We start from the raw sequence: 23,664 nt of genomic DNA, 5'->3' as shown, positions 1-23,664 counted from the left end.
AACTGAGCCTCTGCAGAGCAGGACAGGGTGAACAAGCCCTGAAGGATGAGCACGCACCCAACCGTGCCAGAGCTTTGAGTGTGCTGGGCTCCAAAGGAGAGGTCCAGAGCTTGAAGTGCCATGGAAGGTCTCTGCCCACAGGAGGAGCTGCCCAGGCACCGCAGCAGCTTCTGGATGAAGCACCCTTGGATCGTTCCAAAGTCCTGCCATCTGAACACAAATGTCCCGCTGGCGGGCAGCCTACCCTGGCTCAGGCCTCGTAGAACTGCCTCTCCATCTGTTTGGTGAGGGTCCCACTGGACATCACGGTCCGGCTCACAAACTCTTTGGTGACCTGTTTGGTGAGGGTGCTGCTGGCACTCTCCACTCGCTGGGTCGTCATGAGCATGCCGTCTGCAACGAGAAGCTCAGTGGTCAGGACACCGTGCTAAGTACGGGGTCACAGGGAATAGGATCTGCTCTACCTGATGATTCCTGGCAGAGGTTTCTCCTTAAATACCACTTTCACTGATGGAAAACCTCTCCAGATCAAGTGATTCAGTACTTTGCTATGTCAGTCAGTAAGATGGATCTCCTAACAGCTCCCAAACTCTCCATGTTGCAGCGTGAACCCATGAGTCCATGAACTCAAGTGGGACATGGGACAACTACACTGATGTAATTAAAGGTGGTTGTCACACTTCTCTGTTTTTTTCTGCTCTGAGGAGATCTAACCTTGTGGGAAGAGCTATGATTTGGTCCCTCGTGATAGTCCTGGGGGACTTTGAAAACTCAGTGTTCCTTCTGTGCCTGGGCAGCACATGGGGAAGAGACTGCAACAGCCTCTGGGGCAGAGCAGGGACACTCTGTAGGAAAGGGTCTGGTCCACTTCATCAGTCCCACCTGATGGACCCTCCCTCCCTGCCTTTGACATTTGAGGTAAAAGCACCCTCAGACCTTTGGACAAGCAGAGTTATCCTTTGCTTTCCGAAGGTTTCAAAGCAGACAGCAAGCCCCTACCTGTGAAGTGGGGATCCAGAGAGGAATGGCTGATGCTGGTTTTGGTGGTGTATTCGGTGGGGAAGTTGTACACTTCTTCTCTCATGTACTGCTGTCCTCCAAACTGGGAGAAAGTGCCTGTGGAGAAGGAAAAGGGATGAGTCAGCCAGGAAATGACAAGGAGCTTCCAAGCCCTCAACCCTGCACAGTGAGCACCAACAGTCAGCTCAGGAGGTTTCTCTTGCTGACATCAGAGCCAGGTTTAGGAGGAACTGGGCGGACTGGGAAGGTCTTACACCTGTGCAGTGTAAGAAGCTGCCTCCAGGTATGTGTACAACCAGGCATAAGACAGAAGTTTCATAATAAATTAAACACTGGCAGGTTCTCATGATCCTCCCTCATTCAGTGCATCAGGATTGGGACAGTGCTTACAAGGCATGGCATTGTCTTCATGGAAGACAGTGTCTCCGTGTCTTTCATGGAAAATGGAGTCACCACCAGAGCTGGAAAGGGACTCCAGGAGTTGTGTTGCCTGCTCTTAGAGGTTTCTTATCTTTGCAACTCCACAAAGACATGGTACTGTACCTCCATCCTGAGATTCGATGGTGATGATGCCTTCTCTCTCTGGCCCAAAGCCTTGGGTGGTCTTGGCTTGCACTTTGAACTTGTATGGGACATTCTCACTCAGGTGGGGCACAGTCAGGGTAGTTTCTGGATTGTCTCCTTCGACATAGATATTCCGGGGCTCCCCTAATCCACACAGACACACCAGCGGTGAAGACAGACAGGAGCGACGGTCCCTCCAAACACACTCCTCCCAACTCTGGCTGCTGTCTTGGCTTTCCCCAAGCTTTATGCCACCCACAGACTGTATGATCACACCCAGTTCTACTAAGGGTTAAGACAACCCTATTTTAGTACAGTGGTGATCCTCAACGACCTCCACTGGGTTTGGGCTGTAATAAGCTACAGGTCTTTTCTCTTCCCACCACATTTGTTACACCAGACCATGCAATGACACAAAGCATCAGGGTCCAGCAGCTCCCAGGCCTGGAATCAGCCTCACGTCCCCACTTTGTCTGCACCAATCTAAGCAGACAACTTTGTTGCTGGTCCCAGCAAAAATGCAGCAAGTTGATGCCTTTGCTGGAGGTATCTTGTATTCTACACAGGGAACTGGGCTTCCACAGCCTGATACCATACCTCCTCCATGCAGCATCTCACAGGTGACCATGTAGCCCAAGATGGACCCATTGGGCTTGCGCGGTCTCTCCCAGCTGAGCTGTAGGGAGTCAGGGCTGAGGGCAGTGAAAACCAGCGGTCCGGGAGCACTGGGTGTGCTCAGCGTGAAGGGTGAACCTGCAGGGGCACAAGCGAGAGGTCAGTATCACAGAAGGTGGCAAGGAGGAGCCCGGGAGGGGTCGGCGCACAGCATTTATGAAACAAGCTGGAAGGTCTCAGCTACCTAGACAGCTAGTGGAAGGTGAGTGCATGGGGAAGAAGGTCCTATTTCTAAATGAAAGGAAGGAAACGAGAGCTCAGGATGTGGTAAGGGCAGAGAAAACAGCAAGGCCAGCACTGTAGACAGCAGCAGAGACATCAGTGCCACCCTTCTCCTGTCCCCCATCCACCTCACCTGGTACAGGGCTGAGCGGGCTCTGCGGGTCCACCTGGGACTCTATGGTGATGACTCCTTCCCTCTCGGGGCCCCAGCCTTCCTCACTCTGCGCCTTCACCTTGAAGATGTAGGAGTGGTTGGGCAGCAGGTCCTCTACCACCACCGAGTTCTGGCTGGGGTTGGGGATGGTGAGTCGGTGCACCTCTCCTGGGACACAGAGGGAAGGGGGATGTCAGCACCATGTTGCAAGCACAAAGACAGAGCCATGGCTTTCACTTAAACTCTACCTCGAATGAACTGCCTGGAAAAGTCATCCAGGGGCCCCTCCCCAGCCACCTCCATCACACATTGTCACCAACAACTGCTAGCACAGGATGAGATGTTGTTCAAAAAAAGGCTTGGGACAAACAACAGCTTCTTGAAAACTCAGGGATTTTCAGCCAAAGAGAATTACACTTTCACTAACACTGCCCCAAGTCTCATGTAAAAATAAGAGATTTTCATTGCAATCCTTCCTCCAAGTCCAACGTGATGAAAAAACCTTCAACTAAGATGTTGGGGCTGTCGGAGAATGAGTCCAAGGTTTTTTGGAGGAGGGGTGACTCCACAAGCAACCCCAGGAATTGTCCCCCCAGCAGAAATGGGGAACAAGAGCTGTGGGATAGCTGAGACATTTCCTCAAGGCTACACGAAGAGCAGAGTTGGGACCAGACCCTGAATCACAGAATGGCTGAGGTTGGAAGGGACCTCTGGAGGTCATCTGGTCCAACCCCCCCTGCTCAAGCAGGGTCATCCAGAGCCAGTTGCCCAGGAGAAGACCCAGACCAGACTCTCCACCACCAGAAACTCCCACCACCAACTGCTTGGTGGGCACCGTCCGCCTGTTCACTGACCTCCGTTGAGGAGCTGGTACTGCACACTGTAGCCCTGCACCTCCTTCTCGCAGTGTGGCTCCTGCCAGCTCACCTTCAGGGAGGTGGGTCCCAGGGCAGAGAACACCAGGCGTGTGGGGGTGTCGGGGACGCCCAGCGGCAGCCTGGAGTCTGAGGCAAAAAGGGAACGTCAGGGTGGAGATCTGGGGACTGAGGGCTAAGCGGGCTGGGGGAGAGGAGGGAGTGGCACGCGCAAGCTTGGGATGGTCCTGATGGTCCAGGAAGAACGTGGCGAGATGTCATCTCTGCAAGCCGGCTCATCACGAGGGGCCATCACTGGCTGGCTCTGCACACCTACAGTGACAACCCATGGCCTTGGAGTGCCAACCTTGGGTGGGACAAGGCCAGGTAAGCTTCAGGCCCCTGTGGTAGAGAGACCAGAGCAGGGGCCCAGGTGCTGTGTGTGGCCCATCTTGCTCACCCCAAAGCACCCTGTCCAGTCTGCCAAATGCTTCATGGACATCTTCAGATGAGGCTCTGTTAAGACTAACCCTAGTCTACAGCTAAAGCAGCCCAACACCTCCAGGAACTGTTCAACTGGATGGGGGCAGATGGGACCAGGACTGGGTGCGCCTGGCTCACCCCCAACTCAGCCCACTGGGACAAAAGGCTCATGGCGAGGACAGCAGCCTCCCAGGCAGGTGACACTCAGGGAGTGAAACCCCTCATTGACATAGGCTTTGGCCAAGAAGCTTGCAGAGGGACATCTCGTATGGAGCGCACGTTCTCCCCAAGTGTCTTCCAAAGGCCTGTGGGGTAAGACTGAGAACAAGAAGTTTGTTAGGAATGAAGAGTACGGGGGACAATGAGCTGATCAGCTCGTTAGAGCATGGTGGCAGTAGTGGTGAGTGTTAATCAGCCCAGGTGGGTTGAAACACAGCTGAAGTCACCTGCAAATGGAAAGGTGGTGTGATGGAGGCACAGGCTGGGTCAGGAGGAAGATCAGTGCAGCACACAGCAAGCCATGGAGAGAGGGTTTGGGGTGAGCAGTGGATGGCAACAGCTCATGGGCGGCCGGTGGCTTGGCTGTTATGGGATGCATGGCTGGGAGGAGACACTGGACAAAGCTGTACCTATGTACTTGCAAATCCCTGCAGACCCATCAGTCATGATTATAGAGTCCCGAAAGCCAGTGCTGGGGTAGTAACCCTTCACCTTTACCCTGCTCCTGAAACCCACATCCCAGGGCCGTGGGATTGTCCTCCCAGCATCTTCACGGATGGGAGGGAGGAGTCTCCCTGCGTAATCTACAGAAGCAGTGCAAGAGAAAGAGAGAAAAACACCATTGGAGACTTCAGAGCAGGTTCAGCCCAAGTGCTGGCTCCTGCAGAGATGACTTTTTAAGGGTCAGATTTGAAGAGCCTTTTAACAACCTTCTGTCAGTGCCAGCTGATGTACACGTGTGGAGCTGAAAGGCAACCATGCTGCTAAATAGAGTAAGAAAAAGATACATGTGCCCTTCCTGGAGTGCTTCATGGTGTGAGCATAAGGATTTAGCTCCCTTTCCCGAGCACTCTGCACATGAAGGATGGGAACCCTTTCCAAACTGGTCTGGGAGCAGGGTGGCCTTAGCAAAGCACCTACACGTCAGTGGTGAGGACATGACCTTCCAGATCTCTGGTTCATAGTCCCCCTTAGCCGTGAACACAGTCCTCACCACAACAGGACTTGCAGGGCATGGGTCTGAAGACAGTCATGGGGGTAGAAGGGAAGGACAGGTCCCGTCACCACAGTACTCACCGTGCCCCATCAGCATCGTGGAGTAGTCTCTCGTCAGTGAGGAGCTCCCCATCACCCTGTGCTCCTGCTGCATGTGTGAGCTCAGCTGGTGGTAGCTGGTGTTCATTGTCCTCGTCAGTGTGCCACTGCCACTGCCAGGGAAGGAGAAGTCCACCCGGCCATTCAGCAAGTGCTCTGTGAGAGAGGGCATACCATGAGGAACGTGGCTATGGACAGGGCTGCTGCTCCAGTTTCCATGGGGAGGAAGCAGGAGGCATCATGGTGTGCCCTGCCTTGGCTGCATCCCAGCTTCAGCCGCTCTGGAAAGTCATTCTGGAGCGCTACATCTAGAACAAGCCACAACCACCAAATGCGATGACGGGGAAACAAACAGGTAAACAGAGACTTTGCTCTACACCCAGCACCAGAGACACCCATGGTGCCCAAGGTAACTCCAGACCTCGGCCTCGCTGGGGCACTGCCTTGTGGTTCTCGCCATGTTCTCTTACATCTCTCCTTTGACACAAGCACAGGTTTATAATTTCAGATTAAAAAAGAAGGTGGAAGGAAAACAGCCTTTTATGGAGGCGGTTTCTCCAAATCTCACTCTGGATCCCGTCTCAGCTGGATCTGAAAAGCAAACTCTGCTCCATTGTTCTGGTCCTTGACAAACCCCCATCCCTTCCAGCAGGCCAGGAGAGATCAGCTACCCATGAGAAGTGATTTCTGTTTAACAGTCCAGCAGATCTGCCCAGAAGCTCAGGGCACTTAATTGAGGTGAGGAGCTGCCCTTGGAGGTGGCACTTAGCAGGTATCATCTGAGTTTGCTCCTGCCTTGAAGGTCCAGCTTTTTGTAGAAGCAACTTGCTAGCAGGCTCCCAAGTCCATGCCGAGATGGGGGTTACCTTGACACTCTTGTGAGCAGACACACCAGGACAAAGTTTTGAAGCAGACTACAGCACGTGAACAGTGCATCACGCCAACACGAGGATGGGCACACGAGGGGAGGAAGGGGACACATACTGGGGCAGACCCCAGCTGCTGGCCCCTCAGCTCAGAGCAGGACGAGACAGGACACTCAGTGCTGTAACGAAGCCGTCCTTCACCTGCTTGGGGCTGGGGGGTCCCGCTCCTCATCAGGCTGCCAGTAGCCACGTCGCTGTCCTCCTCACGGAGGAGACCCTCGGTGTCCGAGGAGAGGCGACTGCTGCCAGAGAGGCGGGGAATGGTTTCAGGTGGGAGCCTCCAGGTGATGCGGCGAAGATCCAAGTCTTCTCCCAGCAACTGCACATATTTCCACCTGGAGCCTTTTGGGACAACGCAAGCACTGGTGTTGGGATGATCTGCAGGGGACAGAGTGGGCTACCCACCACCTTCGTGCTGCTTGCTGGGGAGGGGAAGGGGCAGGCACCAGTGGGAACGACACCCGTTCACAGCCCGTCTCGCCAAGTGTTGGCTGATGAGTTCAGGCGGTGTAACCATCATGTGACTGGTAGATGGAGGATGGTGGGAACGTGACATGCATGGGGTTCTTCAACCCCAGGGCTGTTTTCCAGCCCTGTGTCCATCATGACAAAAGGCGAGAGTCAAAGTCACACCACACTCCTGTCCCTGTCATGAAGAGTCTGCAACAATTGTCCTCTGCTCAGGAGAGGTTTCCTCACTCCTTGATGCGCGCTCGGGATGGTCGGACTCTTGGTGTTCCCATTACCTTGCTCTCTGAAAGGACCAGGGACTCACTCCTGGATCCCAGGCCCTGGAGAACCCCCCCCAGGAAAGACCCTCCAGATCCTACTGACAAGCCTCATCATCTCACTTATGGCCCATCTTCCCCTCGTTGTCCCAGTATAAGACAAGGGAGCCAGCCTCATTCAGAGAGTGAAGCGGTGGAGGAAGAGCGGCCAGTGCCTTCCCAGCACTTGGTGAGTTCCCCCCTGTTGGTTTGGCCAAGACCCTGAGCATCCAAGGGACTCGGAGGTCTGTGCCTTGCCAGTGCTTGTTTGCTGACAGTAAATCTCGTGGTCCAGCCAAATGGCAACAGGAAGGGAAGATGAGCAGGGAGGGCCATGAAAAGCTCCTCTCCCACCCCATGCTGAGATTTTTCTTTGCCTCATGGCTAAGACAAGGAGGCACTGGTCTTATTTACACTGTGACTAGTCAAGTGTTCCCATGGATGCAGCTACTGTGCTTTGGAAAGGCTGATCTCCACCATCTCCATGACTTGGATCTCCCCATCTCCATGAGGAGGAAAGGAGCAGCGAAGCTCATTGCTGAAAGCTGTTGTTAAGGAAAATGAATGTTAAAAATGACCTTTGCAAAACTCAGAGCAGCGTACCTGAATCATCAGAGACACTGGGATGCTTGCTGCCAGCTGGAGAGCGAAGCACATCTGCGCTGTACATCAGGTAGCTGTCGTAGTCCTCACCTCCCTCTGCATCAATGATGGGGACATCAGGGATGATGGGGACTGGAGGAGAGGTGGAAAGTGCCATTAGACAAGCAGCTCGAAACCACACGGGCCTCCCACGCTCAGGGTGGCCTTCAGCATTCACCAGGGTGGCTGGTGCAGCAGAGAGAACAGGATGTGGAGAAGCAGCTGGGGTGATGGGGAGCACTCCCCAGCACTGCTCCTGTCCCCCCTGCTCCCCACCCAGGCAGGGCGGTAACTCACTGGACATCGGGCGCTTGGGCTGCGTAGCAAGGTTGATGGTGGCTTCTCTCTCAGGTCCCCAGCCAGCACCATTTCTGGCCTTCACCATGTAGCGATAGGGCTGGGACTCCCGCAGGTTTTCTATCAGCACCATACGCTTCTTTGGGTCTTCAACGAGCACCTTCTTCATTGGGCCAATGGGTACTGCAAATACAGGTACGCCTATCACCCACGATGTCACGAGACAGAGAGGACCCCACAGCACCCTTGGCCAACAGGCTCGCTGAGGTTTGGTGTCAGGACAGAGCCTGGCTCTGGGACAACGTGCAGCAGCTATTTGGGCTGCTCACGACAGGCATGACATCGTCTCGAGGAAATTCCCAAACTCAATGCTGAAGTCAGCCTACAGCAGAGGTCTCCTGTTGCTGGTGTGTCATAAAATAGCATCTTCCTGGAACCCTAGCCCTAGGTCTAGACCTACGAACTAAGTTTTTAAGATGAAAAACAACACAAAACACTATGGAAGTGAATGGGAACTGAGAGCGCTCTGGGCTTTGCAGGATTAAATCCTGAGTGGTGATTTTTCTGTACTCCTTCCATCAAGAAGTGACCTCTCCTCCAGATCCCAGTTTTCACAAGAAACGTGCTTGGAACCGTTCTGGTTCTGCTGCTGCTTGGGACTAGCCCAGCCTGCAGAAAGTGTACTCCAGCTCCTCAGCCTGGCTGGACTGCCCCAGTCAGAAAATGAGTTCTTACTGTTGTCCTCGTTGACGAGTCCGTAACTGACTTCGTAAGCCGTGATCTCCCCATTGGTTTCTGCAGGCTCAGCCCAGCTCAGCTGCGTCACAGTGGAAGACACCACATTGAAAGCCAAGCGGCCGGGCTCGCTGGGGACTGGAAAGGCAAGAGCAAAGGGTCCAGGTTACCGCAAGTCAGGAGCCAGCGCATGCAGATGCCCAGAGCTCCCCGGATCACAGCTGGGTCGCAGTGGGAGCCGCTCAGTGCTTGTCCCCAACACCATCAGAGGCTCAGGGCTGGAGCTCTGACCCCATGCTGGGTGCACAGGCACCAACTTGCTCCCACATGGCAGGAAGCAAAGTGCAGAGTCGCTCACCATCCTCAAGCGTGCGGCAGTGGATGATGTCGGAGTAAGCCCCTTCACCCATGGCGTTGTAAGCGCAGACTTGCATCTCATAGTCGCAGAAGGGATAGAGGTTACTCAGCTCTGCTGATGGTGCTTTGACATCGATGAGATGGGCTTCTGACTCGGGGTCCCCTTGGATCCAGTATTTTACCTGGCAAAGCAAAAGCAAGCCATGATTCCTTCAGATCCTCAGCATAATGGGTGAGAAATTCCCAATCTCGTATTAGATTTGCTCTGGGAAAGCCAGGGTGTTGTGCCATTCCTCCGAAACGGGAGGCCAGAACAGTCTGGGCATTTCATAGTAAGTGATGGAGAGTGAGATGAACCCACCAGGAATCTTTCCAGCAAATCCCACATCCACCCAGCCAATGGTCCCTCAAGGATAGAGGGGGCCAGAAGGGGTGAGCTTGCTCCCTCCTTTGGGTGTCTTCTCCCCATCCCTTCGGCACAAATGACTGTGTGTGTGAAACACCTGTAGGATGGGACCCACACCCTCCCCCAGGATCCACTCACCCCCTACCTTGTACCCCAGAGGTTTTCCCGGTGGAGGAAACCAGCTGAAGCGGATTTCCCTGGAGCTGAGAGCGTGGGCATTGGGATTAAGCGGTGCACTCAGACGGCCTTTGGGGGACTGGGAGACCTGGCTCAGGCCAGTCATCGAGGGGACACCATCCACCACCTCTGCAGACACAAGGAAGAAAGGTCACATCAGTGCTAGTCCCCTGCGGGGAAGGAAAAGAAGGAAGCGTGCCTCTCTCCAGCACTGCCCTGCCATCCTGAGTGAGCCTCTGAAAGCATTTCTGAGGGGTAGATCCCCATTGTAGGGAAGGGAAACTGAGGCACTTGGTGATGACATCCTCCAAAGCCACTCAGCAAGCTGGCACGAGAGTCGGGCTCAGGCCCCCAAGTCCTGCACCTCCTGCTGCTTCTCACAGGCTGCCCAGGTAGGAAGAAACAAAGAGACTACCTTCTTGCCTCTGAAAATCTTTAGCTCTGTCTGAATGTATTTAATAATGCTTCAACATCTTGATCAGTTGCCCTGTGCAGCCATGAGAGAAGACGGAGATGGGCAGAGCCTACTCGAGTCACCCAGTTACTTCTCCTGGAGGCCCACCAAGTCCAGCCGAGAGCTCTCTGAAGCCTCTCCAGCCCTAGTGCCTGCCCCTGAAGCGGTTCTGGTTGGTCCAGTAACAGGGGACTTTCTTGTACCCCCAGTATTCATGACCAGTACTGTGATAAATCAACCCACTTGATGACAACCCTTACAGTTTCGCTTGTCCAGCCACAGGAACCACGAAGCACAGCTCATGGCAAGTCCCGCCTCTCCCCTATTTTTATAGCTTTTTATTCAAATCCCCAAGGAAAAGGAATGAAGAATCCACTCTATTTCCCTTTGCGAGGTAGATTATCCATCTTCTTCCACTGTCTATTCCCACTAATGCCTCTAGAGGGAGGCCCAAATCTACCAGTCGGAGCTGGAGGAACCTCCTCATTGCCGCTTTTTGGGCGAGGAGCAGGGCTGGAGCTCTGTACACCACCTCGGGGTGGGCTGGTCCGGGGTGGGGGTCTCATACCCCCTGCTGCCATTCCCCACCGCCTGGCTGCCAGCCCCTACCTGGGTCGGCGATGGTCACTGTGGTCTGGGGGTATCGGCCGATCTTGGCGCCATACTTGGGATGGAGGAGGTCGATGGCGAACTGCTTGAGCTGGCAGTTGTGTAGGAGGGTATCTATTTCGGTCAGCTCCAGCAAGGGGACCTGCACCTCCTTTCGGGTCTCCCCGGGCTGGAAGACCAGGTCACCCTCTGTGAAGATGTAGTCCTGGAGGAGAAGGAAGAAGTGCTTATAGCCCGCAGCATCCATGAGAAGGCTCCCAGAGAGCTTCCCCTCGTCTCCCAGTGAATCCCCACTTGCCTCCCAGTGCCCACAGCTCAGGGGGCAGCCGGTACCCTCTGCCTCAGGTACAGGTAACCTCTCAGGTCCCTGAGGCACAGGGATCAAGGGACGGAGGGGAATGTCTGCCCTTGTGCTAACCTCAACCTTGCGTCTCCCTTCTCCCAGCCACATCCCCTTTGAGCCTGATCAACTGCTCTTCTGCAGCCCCGGGGTCGGCTCCTTCCCAGCCCTCTGCGCCCACTCGTTCCTGCCTGCCAAGGTGAGGAACATCACCCTTACCCTGCCATTCTTGGCAGTGAGATCCCGGGTCCTGTAGGTGACTTGGGATTTCCCGTTGTCTATGATCTCCCGGAGGACAGGGATCTTGGCCAGCTTATCAAAGCGGCTGTGGGAATAGGCTGGCTGCAAGAAGGTGATGAGGCTGCTGGCTGGAAGAGGCAGGAGAGAAGGAATGTGTAGAGCAAATACATGAAGAATCACATTACAAACACGCAGGTATCCTCCCTGAGCAGAGTTCCTGTCACCCATGGGTGTGAACTGTGTATGAAATATTACTGCATGGGCTGGAGACTTCACCACTCCTGACTCATGCTCCCTGCTCAGAACAACCAGACGGGAAGCAGAGACAAACTGCTGGGGACATTCACCTGCCCCAAGCACAGCATAACAGCAAAGAGGTTTTACTTACTCCAGCAACCTATGAACTGGAGCAGCAGAGGCATATGGTCAACCCTGGAACTGCCGTGGAATTGGTAGCATCTAAACTTGTGATGGTCAAATGTTTGGGTCTCTGTCACCAGGGATGATGACCCTCTTTTGGATGCTTTAAAAGATGCTCTAGTTTAGACCCAGGTGACTTAAGATAGGAGTCACCAAGCAAGTCTCTGGTCTGTGACCTGGGGGAGCTCAGATACACAGGCTGCACCTTCCTTAGAAACCACATGAGTCCATCTGGACTCATGTCCATGGGACACTCAAATACAAATGCCCTTCATCTCATGCTACTTTCACAGCCCTTCACCTTGTTCTTTGATGATGGTGATGTTGACAAGCCTGCGTCCAATCTCTGCGATGCCGTTGGGGACATCAATGGCCTCTACCTGCAGCTGCTTCTCATCATCATCATCCTCCCTGATGAAGAGTGGGACACGGACATCCACCAGCTCCACAGCTTCTTGGAACTCCACCATCCCGTGAGCATCTGGGGGAAGGGGCAATGGTGAGAGGTGGGAAATGCCCCCCCTGCCCGGCCAGGAGGCAGCGCTGGGCTCTGCTCCCTACCTTGGTCTGAGGTCACAGTGTAATAACCCGGTGAAACCTTCAGGTCATTGAAAGCCTCGTGGGAAATGTGCTTTTCCATCACTTTGATGATCTCTGGCTTGGCCGAGCGAGGGGCGGTGAGCACTGTGTCCACAATGGTGTGGTCCTGCCTGTGACCGGTGGGAAGAGAAAGCCGGGTGAGAGCTGAGGCGGGGGTTGTTCATCTCACATAGCAGCTGAAGGGGCTAGCGAGTGCGTGGGGCATTCGGTCACCTCACACGTGTGTGTACAAAGAGGGAGAAGCAGCACAAGAGAGGGCACAAGTTCCTCCTACCTTTTCCCAGAATTGGGCTGTAACCTGGGGGAAGAAAAAAAGCCAAATCAGAGTGACTAATGCACGTGGGGAGACAAAGTTCTGTGTGAATCACAGCCCTGTGCAGGTCTGAGCTGCAGCAGCTGCCCTGCGGGTGCCAATCCATCCTGCAGAACCCGTGGCCCCATCACGTGTTCCCTCCTGCCTGGCTGTTCCCTCCAGCCCTGGGTTTCCCAACGTAATGAGGAACGTGCCCATGGGGGAGATCACATCTGGTCAGAGCCGTGGGGAGAGGATAACACTCCCTGCTCAGCGCCAGCATCCCCATACTCCTCCGTCCTGCACCAGGCACTCGTAACTTTGCACAGGGCTGAAACTTTTGAAGTCAACGGGAATTTTCCCATTGAGCACCATGTGACCAGGATTTGTCCCCATCTGTAGGAGTCTCAGGTCCAAAGCCTGATGCAGCTGAGATCACCTGCACAGCTGGGTGGGCTCTGCTCTGCAGCCCTGGGTGGGTGAAGCACCGCATCGGGCTTGTGCTTGTGCCGGGGATGTCTCACAGACCACGCTCCTTCCGGGTATCCCAGATTTCACACCCCGGCCCTCTGGTCCACTCCCTCATCAGCAGGGACCTGGGGGAATCCCACCCTGCAGGAGGTCTCTCCCCCAGTGACTCACCTGAACTTGGTCTGCTGGAGCTTGTGGCAGCCAGGGATGTGCTTGAAAACGTCGTTCAGCTGCAAGGAGCAAGAAGGACTTTCACAACACATCCCTTGCTGAACAGGGATGTGTTCAGCGAGCAGATGCTACTGCCAGCAAACACGAGAGCCCTCTGGCCAGCCCCAGTTCCTCCCACCTCACCCTGCCACGCCAGGCAGAGACCACCACATGGTTTCTCCCCAGGATGTGGCAAGAGACTGCGAACTGAAGCCAAACAGGAGCTTCAGACCACATGCCCCAAAGCAAACCTCAAATCTCATCAACGTGATGCTTTCATAATTTTCACAATCATGACCTTAAAATTTGTGCTTTCTTTCAGAAAGAGGAAAAATTGCTTCTTCCTTTCAAGAGCTGTCTGGGTTTGCAGGGAAGGGGTGCTCTCCCTTCCCCAGTGTTGCAGACACCCCCTCAGCATGGCTGTCCCCCAGTCCCACCCCAAGCCCCCCTCGTGCCCGGGCTCGTACGTTCTCCTCCACTTCCTTGCGCAGCTGCTCACACTCCCGAGTGTCTGGCTTCACCAGGTTCTGCGTGAAAAGCCGGGTCAGCCTCAAAGACAACCCGTAGGGAACTGGAAAGAGAAATTCCCAAGTCAAACTCCTTCCTTCTTGGTCAGAGAAATAACCCAGCCAAAAGCTGGAAGCATGGGGACACGCATGACGCTCGGTGTCCAGATCCTGTATCACTAGCACCCAAACCCCATAGCACCAGCAGAGAAAACCCTCTGAGAACTGGAGGGCTAACTGGGAAGCTCTCTGCCAGATCCAGCAAAGGAAAGTGTCCAGTGGTGGCTCTCGACTGATGAGGCAGCGAAATCAAGGCTGGGTCACTGAGCTGATGAGACTAAGACACATGCAAGGTACATCCACCATGTGGCCAGGCTGTCAGGAGGTCTCCAAGGCTACCACCTGTCCTGCTACAGGGCTGGACACAGGAATGTGCTGCTCAACTTCCCCCAGGATAGAAGCAGATAAAGGAACAACCCCCCTTGCAATTGGGCTTGGAGGTAACGCCATGGCTGCTGGAGCTGGGGGCCACCACCAAGGGTTCGTGTCCTTTAGGGCACCCAGAGCATCTCCTCTACGCCCTGCTCCTCAGGTGTGGCACTCACTGAGATCTTTGGGGTTGGCGGCAGCGAGGGAGGTGAAGCCCTGCTTGTGAACATTGTTGTTGATCTTCCAGCGGACTGTGTCCCGACCCTTGAGGGACCCACTGCGGACCATGGGGGTGTCCAGGTGGTCAGAGGACATGAGGCTGTGGCGAAGCATGTAGTGGTCCTCCTTGAAGCCAACAGTGCGACCTGCAGAGCCAGGGGCAGGGTCAGAGTCTGGGCAGACTGGGACAACGCCAGCCACCAACTTCCCAACACCAGAGACTTTGTTCTGGGGAATCTTTAGGGCTTCCACCACTCTAAGGGTGGTGGGATGTCAGGAGTGGAGTGGGGTGGGGTGGAGAGGGCAAGGGGTGTCCATGAGCGGGGAGAGCACATCACACCAGCTAGGAATTACAAGGGACACTGGTCAGGGGAGAGCCAGCAGCGGGACTCCCAGTAGGGCAACACCAGGGTGTGGGGCAGGGAGGAGCAGTGGAGCAGCAGCTCAAGGGCTCCTTGGCTCAGGCTTTCTGCTAGGAGCTTTTCCCCTGATCCACCTCCCCAGCGCAGAGAGGAGGAGGAAGGATGCTTATCCCAGCATGCCCCCCCCAACCCGGGAAGGCAGTGAACCCCACAGATCCCTCTCCCCCTCAGTTCAAAGGGCTGGTACCTCGTGCGCAGCAGGGAAGCAGGGCCAGGCAAGCCTAGAAAACAAATGGCCAAAGACACAATCGCATGCCCCCCCCAACCCGGGAAGGCAGTGACCCCCACAGATCCCTCTCCCCCTCAGTTCAAAGGGCTGGTACCTCGTGCGCAGCAGGGAAGCGGCCAGGCAAAAGCCTAGAAAACAAATGGCCAAAGACACAATCACTTTGCGGCCAAGGGAAAAAAAAAAAACCAACAAACACGTCTCCAGCTGGGAGGATTCACATCAGCGGGGGTGGTGGGCAACCGATGGATGGGGCTCTGGAAGCTGATTTTAGCCAGACATCCCTTCAGTGGGGGAAATCCCACAGCAATTCGTGTCAGTGACAGCAGAGGTGCTGGACACCACTGGGACCCAGCCCCTGCCAATCTGGCCATGCTGGAGGCTGGGTGGATTGTGGAAATTTGTCACGGTTTTGGCCTTTATCTGGTCCTCTCCCCAGGCTGCAGCAGCTGGCCGAGGCACTCACCTTGCAGCAGGCGCAGAACTTCCAGCAGAGCAGCAGCAGCAGCCCCAGGAGCAGGATGAGGAAGATGAGCAGCGGGATGAGCCAGACGAAGCTCCCCGGTGGGCACTCTGCAAGCGACAGCAACGTCATTCCCGGGCATCAACCCCCTGCGTGGGGTGTGCAGGGAGGGAGTGGGGATGCAGGGACAGAGGGGAAAGGCTGGACCACAGCTCTCAGAGATGGAGCAGCCCAGTTAAGTTTGGGAACTTCTCTCTTGGTGCTCACAACGAAAAGTGCTGTTCAGGGAGAACTATCCAACCTCCCTGCTCGCATCCAGCCATCCCAAAGGGCTATTCAGCACCTTGCATCAATCCCTGCCTGTGCCGGCAGTGAAAGGCACTGATGTCTAAAGGTGCTGGTCTCTGAGGATGCTACACTCCACTTCTTGCAGTTCATGTGACAGCCAATGTCACCCACCCCTGTCACGCAGGAAGGTGAGCAGGGAGGTACTGCCTGCAGCTGACCCTTTTCAGGGGCACAGCAAAGGGACAAAGCAAGGATCAGAGGCGCTGTGGAGCAGGTCACTGCTGATCCAGACCCCAGGCTGGACATCCCCTCCTGCTGGGTCCCTGCTCACCTTTTTTCTTCTGCACATGGACGGTGGTGTTGGGGACGATGGTGGGGTCTCCCTCCAGAGTGTAGTGGTACGTGCAATCATCCTCCTCGTCCTGGAATGAGCAGTACTCGCTGGCCTCCTCTGCAGAGAGAGGGGACACGGTTGCAAAGTCATCAGGACCAGGAAAAGCTTGGGGAGCCGCCCCACATGCACACACACACGGAGCAGGGCCCACGGGAGACACACCACATGTGTCTGCACCCAGCTCCACTTCTCCCGGTACCTTTCTTCAGCTCTTCCACCATCTGGATCTGGAGGTGGCACGTGCTGCAGTTCCCTTTCATGTTGCCTGTTCCCCAAGCCTGGCAGCGAACGCAGTCCCGGATGCTCTCGCACACAGCCTGGAAGCCCTGGGCAGAGAGGCAAGGTGGGACAGTCAGGAGACAGCCCACAGGGAGCGAGGGAGGACATCACCTCTGAAAGGCAGAGCTGGAAAGGCAACGTGGTGTCCTTGCCCTGGTGCCAGGGCAAGGTCAAAAAGAGGAATAACAGAGAGCAAGCAGCTAACGAAGCTGGCTCCGAAATCTCTTATACCAACAGCCTGCATTTGGGCAGCGATTAGATCTTCTCCAAGGATTTTAGGTGGCCTTCCCAAAATACGACCAAGCCAGCTTTCTCCGCTCCCACTGTGGGATTAGCCCATGTCTGTCAACAGGGGAACAGGCATGAGACCATGAAATGTTTTTTTTCCAGTCTCGAGACAAATCAGAACAAGCCAGGAGTCAAGCCTCAAACCTCTGCCCTTCACCAGTGTGCAGATAAACACAGATGGACATTCAACAGTTGCTGCTGGTGAACCGGAGGGCAAAGAAAGCCTGTGGCTGCAAAGCAGCTCCCATATCAGACCCTTCCTGGCCACCAAAGGCAGGACAGGCAAGACTAACCCCTGCTCAGGATTTTGCTCCTGACCGAGATGTGCCTTCATCTCTGCTTTGCTTTCCTTCCCCAGAGGCTCCGCGTGGGAAGGAGAAGTGATAAACCCAGAGGAACCCAGGCTGAGCCTCACCAGGGAGTAGCTGATTTCGCAGGTGGAGCTGGTGTACAGCGAAGCCTTGTCACAGATGCATCTGCCACATTCACACCTCCCATGGTTATTGCAAATGCCCTGGGAGGGAAGAGGTAACAGTCGGCGTCCAAGAGCAATCGTAGACATGCAGCAGCAGTGGGAGTCAGCAAGGTGCCAGCTCCCAGCGGCCCTGAGCCTCGGGCTTTGGGGCAATTTGCTACAGCCCTGCCTGGTCCAGTTGTCCCTCGCGCAGGCAGGGCAGGACCTACCCCTCGGCTGTCGATGCAGGTGTCATTGCTTGTGGGACATTCGCAGCCCGGACCCTCCCAGCCGCTCTCGCACACGCATGCACCCTTGGAGCAGCGACCACGATCTGCGACGTAAGAGGAGGCATTACCCAGGGACCGGCACTCCACTGCTCCCTTGGCCCTGCTCACAGGCTGCCCCGGCTCTCCCGCTTTCCTTGGGGTGCAAAGGGGCTGCAAACAGACTCCACGGCATCCTCCCTGCACATTTGCAAGTGCAGAGTCCCCCACAGCCCATCACCGGTCACTCAACCCCCTGTGCCAGTGCCACCAGCCCAGGGACACCCTGCCTATGCCACGGGCATGGAGCAGGGCACAGTGCACCCCACAATCAGGGGATGCTGGGGGTGGCAGGGCTGCTCTCACCATTGCAGAGGAAGCCAGAGGTGCGCGGGCACTGCAGGACATCGTACTGGCAGAACGCCCCATCGAAGCGCTGCGTCAGGTCCTCGGAGTAGCATTGGCACTTCCCGCACAGGCACTCGCCCCGGCCCGAGCACGGCTCCACATCGCCGGGGCGGATGCAGGCTTCGTTGTTGGGGGATGATGCCGGGGAACAGTCGCACATGTCCCCTCGCCTGGTAGGGAGGAGATGGTGCTGAGAGAGGCAGGAGCAGATAGCAGGACAGGAGGGTGCTGGACAGGATTCCCAGGGCACGAGCATGTGTCACTGTGGGTCCCCAGACCCAGCAGGAACCCTGGGAGGGGTACAGAGCTGGACAAAGTCCTTACCAGCCCGGGTGGCAGATGCACTGTCCACAAACAAAGTCCCCATGGAAGCTGCACTTGAGCGAGTTAAACTCTTGTTGCTGTAAGAGAAAAGAGGCGTTGCCAAATGGGCTCAGCTGCCCCCAAGGCCATTTCAGGAATCAGAAAGGCAGATCTAGGGGCAAAGTTTTGCCCACAAGACTGAGCTCTGCCATAGGACAACATGGCCAGCTTGGTACAGGCAGTGATGAAGATCTCCTTGGCCAGGCTGAGCCTCCGCTGGGCAACGGTGAGGGGTCGAGTGGGACCCACACGTGCCGACCAATGCGTTCCCACCCCAGGCTGGCCAGGAGGAGGACATCTCTCTGCAACGCACCCCTCCACGTACCTGTTCACAAGGACACACGTCACAGATGACGGAGGCTGTGACTTGGAGGCTGTCACTCAGGTACGTGGGTTTCACGTGGATAATTCCCTGCCGGTCTTTCTCAGGGAGGCTGCAGACGTGCTGCCCACCAATGTACTCAAGCGCCTTCACACGCATGTTGAACTTGCCCTGGAAGGAAGGGACATACCACAAGGTGAGCCAGCTCTGCTGGACCACAGCTCGGCTGGACTGAGCCCAGGTCAAGAGGGAAGAAGGGATGCAGTGGAGGGCTCAGCCCCTCGCACACGCCTTCCCTCTGGGGCCATCCAAGGACTTACCACTTCCCCACGGCTGATGTGGAAGGAGCCAGATTCCGTCTTGTTGTACGTTGAGGAGGTGAACTCTGTCTTCATGGCTTTGGGGACAAAGTCAGCCCGGATGTCCATCTTGGAGCGGATGCGCTGGGTGGCAGAAGATAACCATAACATTGATTTTCAGCAGTACACCTGCGACCACCCCATAGCCTGCCCCAGAGGGGCCGCACCCTGCCTCCTGCCTGCTCTCCAGGGCAGGAGGTGCCCACCCTCTTGCCTTCCCTGGGAGCAAGAGCAAAGCCCCAGAGAGCACCATTACCTCAAAGGCAGTGTGGAGCAGGTCCACAATGTTGGAAGAGTCCTCCTGGAGCACCCCGATCTCAGAGATGGGGAAATACTTGTGCAGTTTCTGCAGAGAGACAGGAGCCCCTTGAGCCAAGGCCTTGAGAAACCTCCTCTAGCACTGAAGTGGGCTCTGCTTTGAGCAGGGCTTGGACCGGAGACCGCCAAAGGTCCCTTCCAACCTAAATTACTCTCCAGCTCTGTGTCCCCACTTCTTTACAAAAAACAGACACCAACACGGGGAGACCACTAGAAGCCCAGATGCCTGCACCAAATAATACACCCTGAGACCTTCCACGACCCAGAGCAGCCCCCCAACACACTGTGGCATCCTCCCAAAGTATCAAGGTGTTGGTTTAGCATTTGGGGACAAGAGATGGGAGAACACTTTCTCCTCACAACCGAGCTGCAGGCAGAGGATCAATGGTCCTGGAGGAAAGGTAAGCCCACATGGCACCCCAGCCGTGGTCTCCTCACCTCATAGTAGCTGTAGGAGTGGTTGGTGACAGCAAAGATGGGGATGATGTTGTGTTGGCCCAACAGGCGCACCAGGGTGGGCACCGAAGGATAGTCCTGCTTGGTGTCATATGTGTAGGTGCCACTGGTGTCTAGGTGACACTGCTCATCATTTCTCGCCAGGATCCCTGCCAGGATGTTGGTACCATCAGCTTCATAGTGAAAGGCAGATTCGGTGGAGAACACGAGCAGGTGAGTGCTGTCCTTCCTCCAGCCGATCTTATCCTACAGCCAGGGAGGGGGAGAAGGCACCTTTATCTCTGTGCCCCCCAAACCACTGCACAGCACTTGCAGCTGTTGGCAGGCCAGCACCGGCAGGAGTTGGAAAACCCAAGCGGCAAGGCACCACCTCCACTTGGCAGCAAACGCAACCAGTTACGTGGCCCTGAGAATCCAAGCCAGCAGGTCTCTTCTTCCTCCATCTGCACCCCCAATGCATAGGATGTCTCCCAGCAGCTCGGTGCCAGGCACATATATGTACAGGGGGCAAGCCCGCGCTTTTCTGGACGTATTTGGAGCTGTGCTCATCCCTCAGCCAAATGGCCAAGCCTAAGCGGGCTGTTTTCGAGGGAGCAGAGTTTCACCACCGCGGGCATGAAGGGGGACAGAGCAAAGAGCACACGCAGGGTGCCCAGCAAGCAGCTCCTGTGCTGGGGATCAAACACTAGAGATACACACACAGATGGTCTAAGACCTAGGAAAAATTGGGAATGCAAAAGAACTCGGCACCGGGAGCGTGCAGCTGGGAAGGCAAGAACCGGCTGTAGCTGAACGTATAACCTGGGCTCCCTGGCTGTCTCATCAGCTGCCCAGCATGCTGCTTATCACCCTCTATCAAGAAGATCCACTCATTAAAAGCAGAGCCCTGCCCACACAGCTCCTGCATCCCTGGCCACCATCACCTTGCAAACAGCTGTCTGCAGGATGGCATCAAAGCCACCCTCAGGGGCATCCAGGTTGCCGGAGATGCGCTCTTTCCTGAGCTCCTGGCTGAAGTAGTTGATGTTGCTGGTCAGGCGGATGACATTCTTGAAGGAGAAGGGGGAGTCGGCGTTGTTCCAGGGCTCACGCAGCCTAGAGAGAAGGGGAGAGCAGGGTTTTTGCAGGGGGCAGGAGCAAAGGGATGCCAGGGTGCAAGGAGGGGAAGTGTGGGGAGAGCACCTGGGGGCTGGGGAGTCCCTCAAGGGAAGACATGAAGTTGAGATGGCAAGCCATCAGCACTGAGAGGTAGAAGGGATGAGGGCAGAGATGGAGGAGAAGACAAGACATGCAAGCTGTTGTGGCAGAGCGGGGAAGGTCTGAAAGTGGAAGAGGACACTGCTGGCATTGGCACGGTGCTACAGCAAGCTCTGAGCACAGGGTGTGGAGGCCAGGGGAGACATTTGCAACGAAGGGAGAGAGATGGACAGAGGTTCTCACACCTCAGACAGTGAAGATCAGGAAAGCCATGGAGAAACAGAAGGTGCCTGCCCTCCCCTCTCTGCTCCCATCCCAGGGACCCATTGGCCTCACTCACTTCTCGGGTCTCATGTCTGTCTGAGGGGATGAGACTTTGTCCACAAACTTGCCGAATCCGATGGTGTAATTGGAGGTCAGGTCTTGCAGGAACTCCGCTGAGAGGAGAGGAAGGGAGGGAGGAGGAGACACGTGAATAAAGAGATGTCTGTGAGGCCGCTGCTCCAGGGAAAGTCGTCCTTTCCTGGGCATTTTCTCTGCTGGTCAGGTCTTAGATAAGACTCCCAAACTGTCAGCTTTTAAGCTTTTTGGGCTTGGGGCTTGTCTTTTTTGGGGTAGAAACCTATACTACCTTTGGTAGCCCCTTTCCAAGACTGGAGCTTCTGCAATAGCACACACCACACCTATAGGTTCAAGATGCCAAAGCCACTGCACAGATCAACTCTGCAGGGCACCAACCCCCACGCTGGGCTGAAAGGAGAGAGCACACGTGATGATCCCTGCAGGGCCAGGAAAGACATCCCCCCACAAAGCTGCACAAAGCAGCGATAATAAGAAACTCTCATTAAAACAGACACCTCTCAGCCCTTTGCCAGTGGCATCCCTTTCTCTGGTGCTTGCAGAGAACTCACAGCTGCAGGCAGGAGTGAGCTGCCTGCCTTCATCAGCACAGGAGCTGGCTCCCCTCTTCTCCCAGCTCTGGTCTCACCTAGGTTTTGGCCCATGCTTTTGAGGTTGTCCAGATCATCAGACATAGAGTAGGAGAAGTCCATGAGGATGTAGAGATCTACAGGGCTCTCCAAGGGCTGGAAGACATCCATGTTGAAGCTCATCTCCTCCCCAGCTCGCAGCCGCATGAACATGGCCTGGGGGGACACCTGGGTCCTCTGCAGGGACGTGTTGATACTGAAATTCTATGAAGAAAGAGTGACGTGAAGGGGATGGACTCCATCTCCTGCGCAGGTGCAATGAGGAGCAGGCAAGTAGCAGGGAGATACGTGGGAAGTGGAAAGGCAGCAATGATCACACTCCCTTCCCCCATGTACAGCTGGGGACCGAGGCAGCCTCCCCCATGTCCACGCGTGCCCAGCTGGGCACCTCCTCCAGACCTTGGCATTTTGCTTACATCTGTTCTGCCCGAAAAGCCACCCCAGCCCTAAGCGATCAGGGCTGGTTGCCAACAGGTTCCTCAGCTAGCGAAGGCAGAGCATTGTTTTTGAGTAGACCCTACGTAAACAGAGGTCTGGACTTTGTATTTTTCCTCCTGAAGACTCTAGAGGAGGATGAAGGACATGAAGGACACTGGGAACAGTGGGACCCCTCAGGAGAAGCCGAGCAAGGGCTTTCTCCCCAGCACCCACCTGCTGGGTCTGCATCTCGCCCCTGGTGTACACGATGCTGGCCTCCCCGCAGCCGTACCGCAGCAAGTTCTCCCGCAAGTCGCAACGAGGCTCTTCAAAGCTCTGACAAGGGGGGCAGGAACAACATTACAACCACAGAAAGCAGCAAATCCTCCATACAAGGGGGAAAGGCACTTGTCAGGAAGCAGGGTCCTCTGCTGAGACCATTAGCGAGCCGTCGGGAGCAGGAGCAGGGCAGAGAGATGGGGACGAGTCTCGCACAGAAGAGCCAATGTCCCCCAGCACCAGGGAAATGCGACCACTGGTGAGTTACTGGATTGTCTGGGATAAGACTCCCCCTCCATCCCTTACACACACTGTTTCAGAGCTGGCACACCGGCATTTTCTGATAAACCCCTGTATTCCTGCAAGTTTGCCCTGGACTCCCCTTCCTCCCCATTTGTCCACACCAAAGGAAACCCACGTTTTGGTGCTTCCCATCCAGATTAGCTCTTTGCAGAGAGAAGCTGGAGCCAGAAGCTGACTCTGCTTTTGGGTCCCTCTCCCAGCTTTCACCAGGGGTGGTGGGATCCCTCCGTCAGCAGGGTGGGAAGCGGAGCCCCGGGCTCCCCTGCAAGGTCTCACCTCATCAGTGCAGAAGGAGCAGTCCTTATCCACTCGGATGCACTCGGTGCAGCTCTTCACCCGTGACAGCACACAGCGGTTATCTACCGGGAAAGATCAGGGCATCAGGAACGGAGAAATCCGAATGAGCCACGGGAGGGCATGAGAAAGGCTAATCCCGCTCCTGGCGGAGTTGGTGGAGGTTTTGCCTGGGCGATTATTGGAAGCTGGCTACAAAATAGCAGTGGGGTAGCAAGAGAGGGGCCCCAGATGCTGGGGAGATAGAAAACAGGAGGAAAGGCACAGGACAGATCTCCTAGGAACTTACCCACATGAGGACTGGCGTTTCCAGAGCCCAGGAGGGCTGTGCACAGTCCCCACAGGGCAGCGCGAAGCAGACACCACAGACAGACATACCAGGGCTGCACTCACTTTTGTTCCTTTGGCAGAGGCCAGTGGCACAGAGCAGGGACAGGAGGAGCAGCCCGGCGCATGCCCGTGGCAGCACATCCATCCTCTTCCTCCTGAAACACAT

The 23,664-nt window shown here is 55.7% G+C and overlaps 1 protein-coding gene across 1 annotated transcript; it reads right to left on the bottom strand.

Annotated features, from left to right (window-relative positions):
- Window positions 1-250: 250 nt before the first annotated feature.
- ITGB4 (integrin subunit beta 4) lies at window positions 251-23,664 on the bottom strand. Its single transcript, XM_019472108.1, has 40 exons — window positions 23,562-23,664; window positions 23,151-23,233; window positions 22,527-22,628; window positions 21,875-22,079; window positions 21,227-21,323; window positions 20,613-20,784; window positions 19,672-19,935; window positions 19,172-19,261; window positions 18,877-18,999; window positions 18,560-18,727; window positions 18,196-18,272; window positions 17,830-18,041; window positions 17,428-17,531; window positions 17,159-17,257; window positions 16,376-16,502; window positions 16,114-16,233; window positions 15,498-15,604; window positions 14,993-15,026; window positions 14,341-14,529; window positions 13,697-13,800; window positions 13,191-13,249; window positions 12,531-12,554; window positions 12,218-12,366; window positions 11,958-12,137; window positions 11,216-11,364; window positions 10,657-10,861; window positions 9,562-9,722; window positions 9,012-9,192; window positions 8,654-8,791; window positions 7,919-8,101; window positions 7,583-7,714; window positions 6,354-6,554; window positions 5,269-5,442; window positions 4,602-4,775; window positions 3,490-3,639; window positions 2,615-2,803; window positions 2,182-2,337; window positions 1,564-1,728; window positions 1,000-1,116; window positions 251-393 (listed from the first exon to the last, which is right to left on the bottom strand). The coding sequence occupies exons 1-40, from the start codon at window positions 23,662-23,664 to the stop codon at window positions 251-253; spliced, it is 5,610 nt and encodes a 1,869-aa protein (XP_019327653.1).

The sequence above is a fragment of the Aptenodytes forsteri genome, unplaced genomic scaffold (genome assembly GCF_000699145.1).
Source record: "Aptenodytes forsteri isolate BGI_AS27 unplaced genomic scaffold, ASM69914v1 Scaffold243, whole genome shotgun sequence".
Classification (NCBI taxonomy): domain Eukaryota; kingdom Metazoa; phylum Chordata; class Aves; order Sphenisciformes; family Spheniscidae; genus Aptenodytes; species Aptenodytes forsteri.
This window is presented reverse-complemented; position numbering and strand designations above follow the sequence as displayed.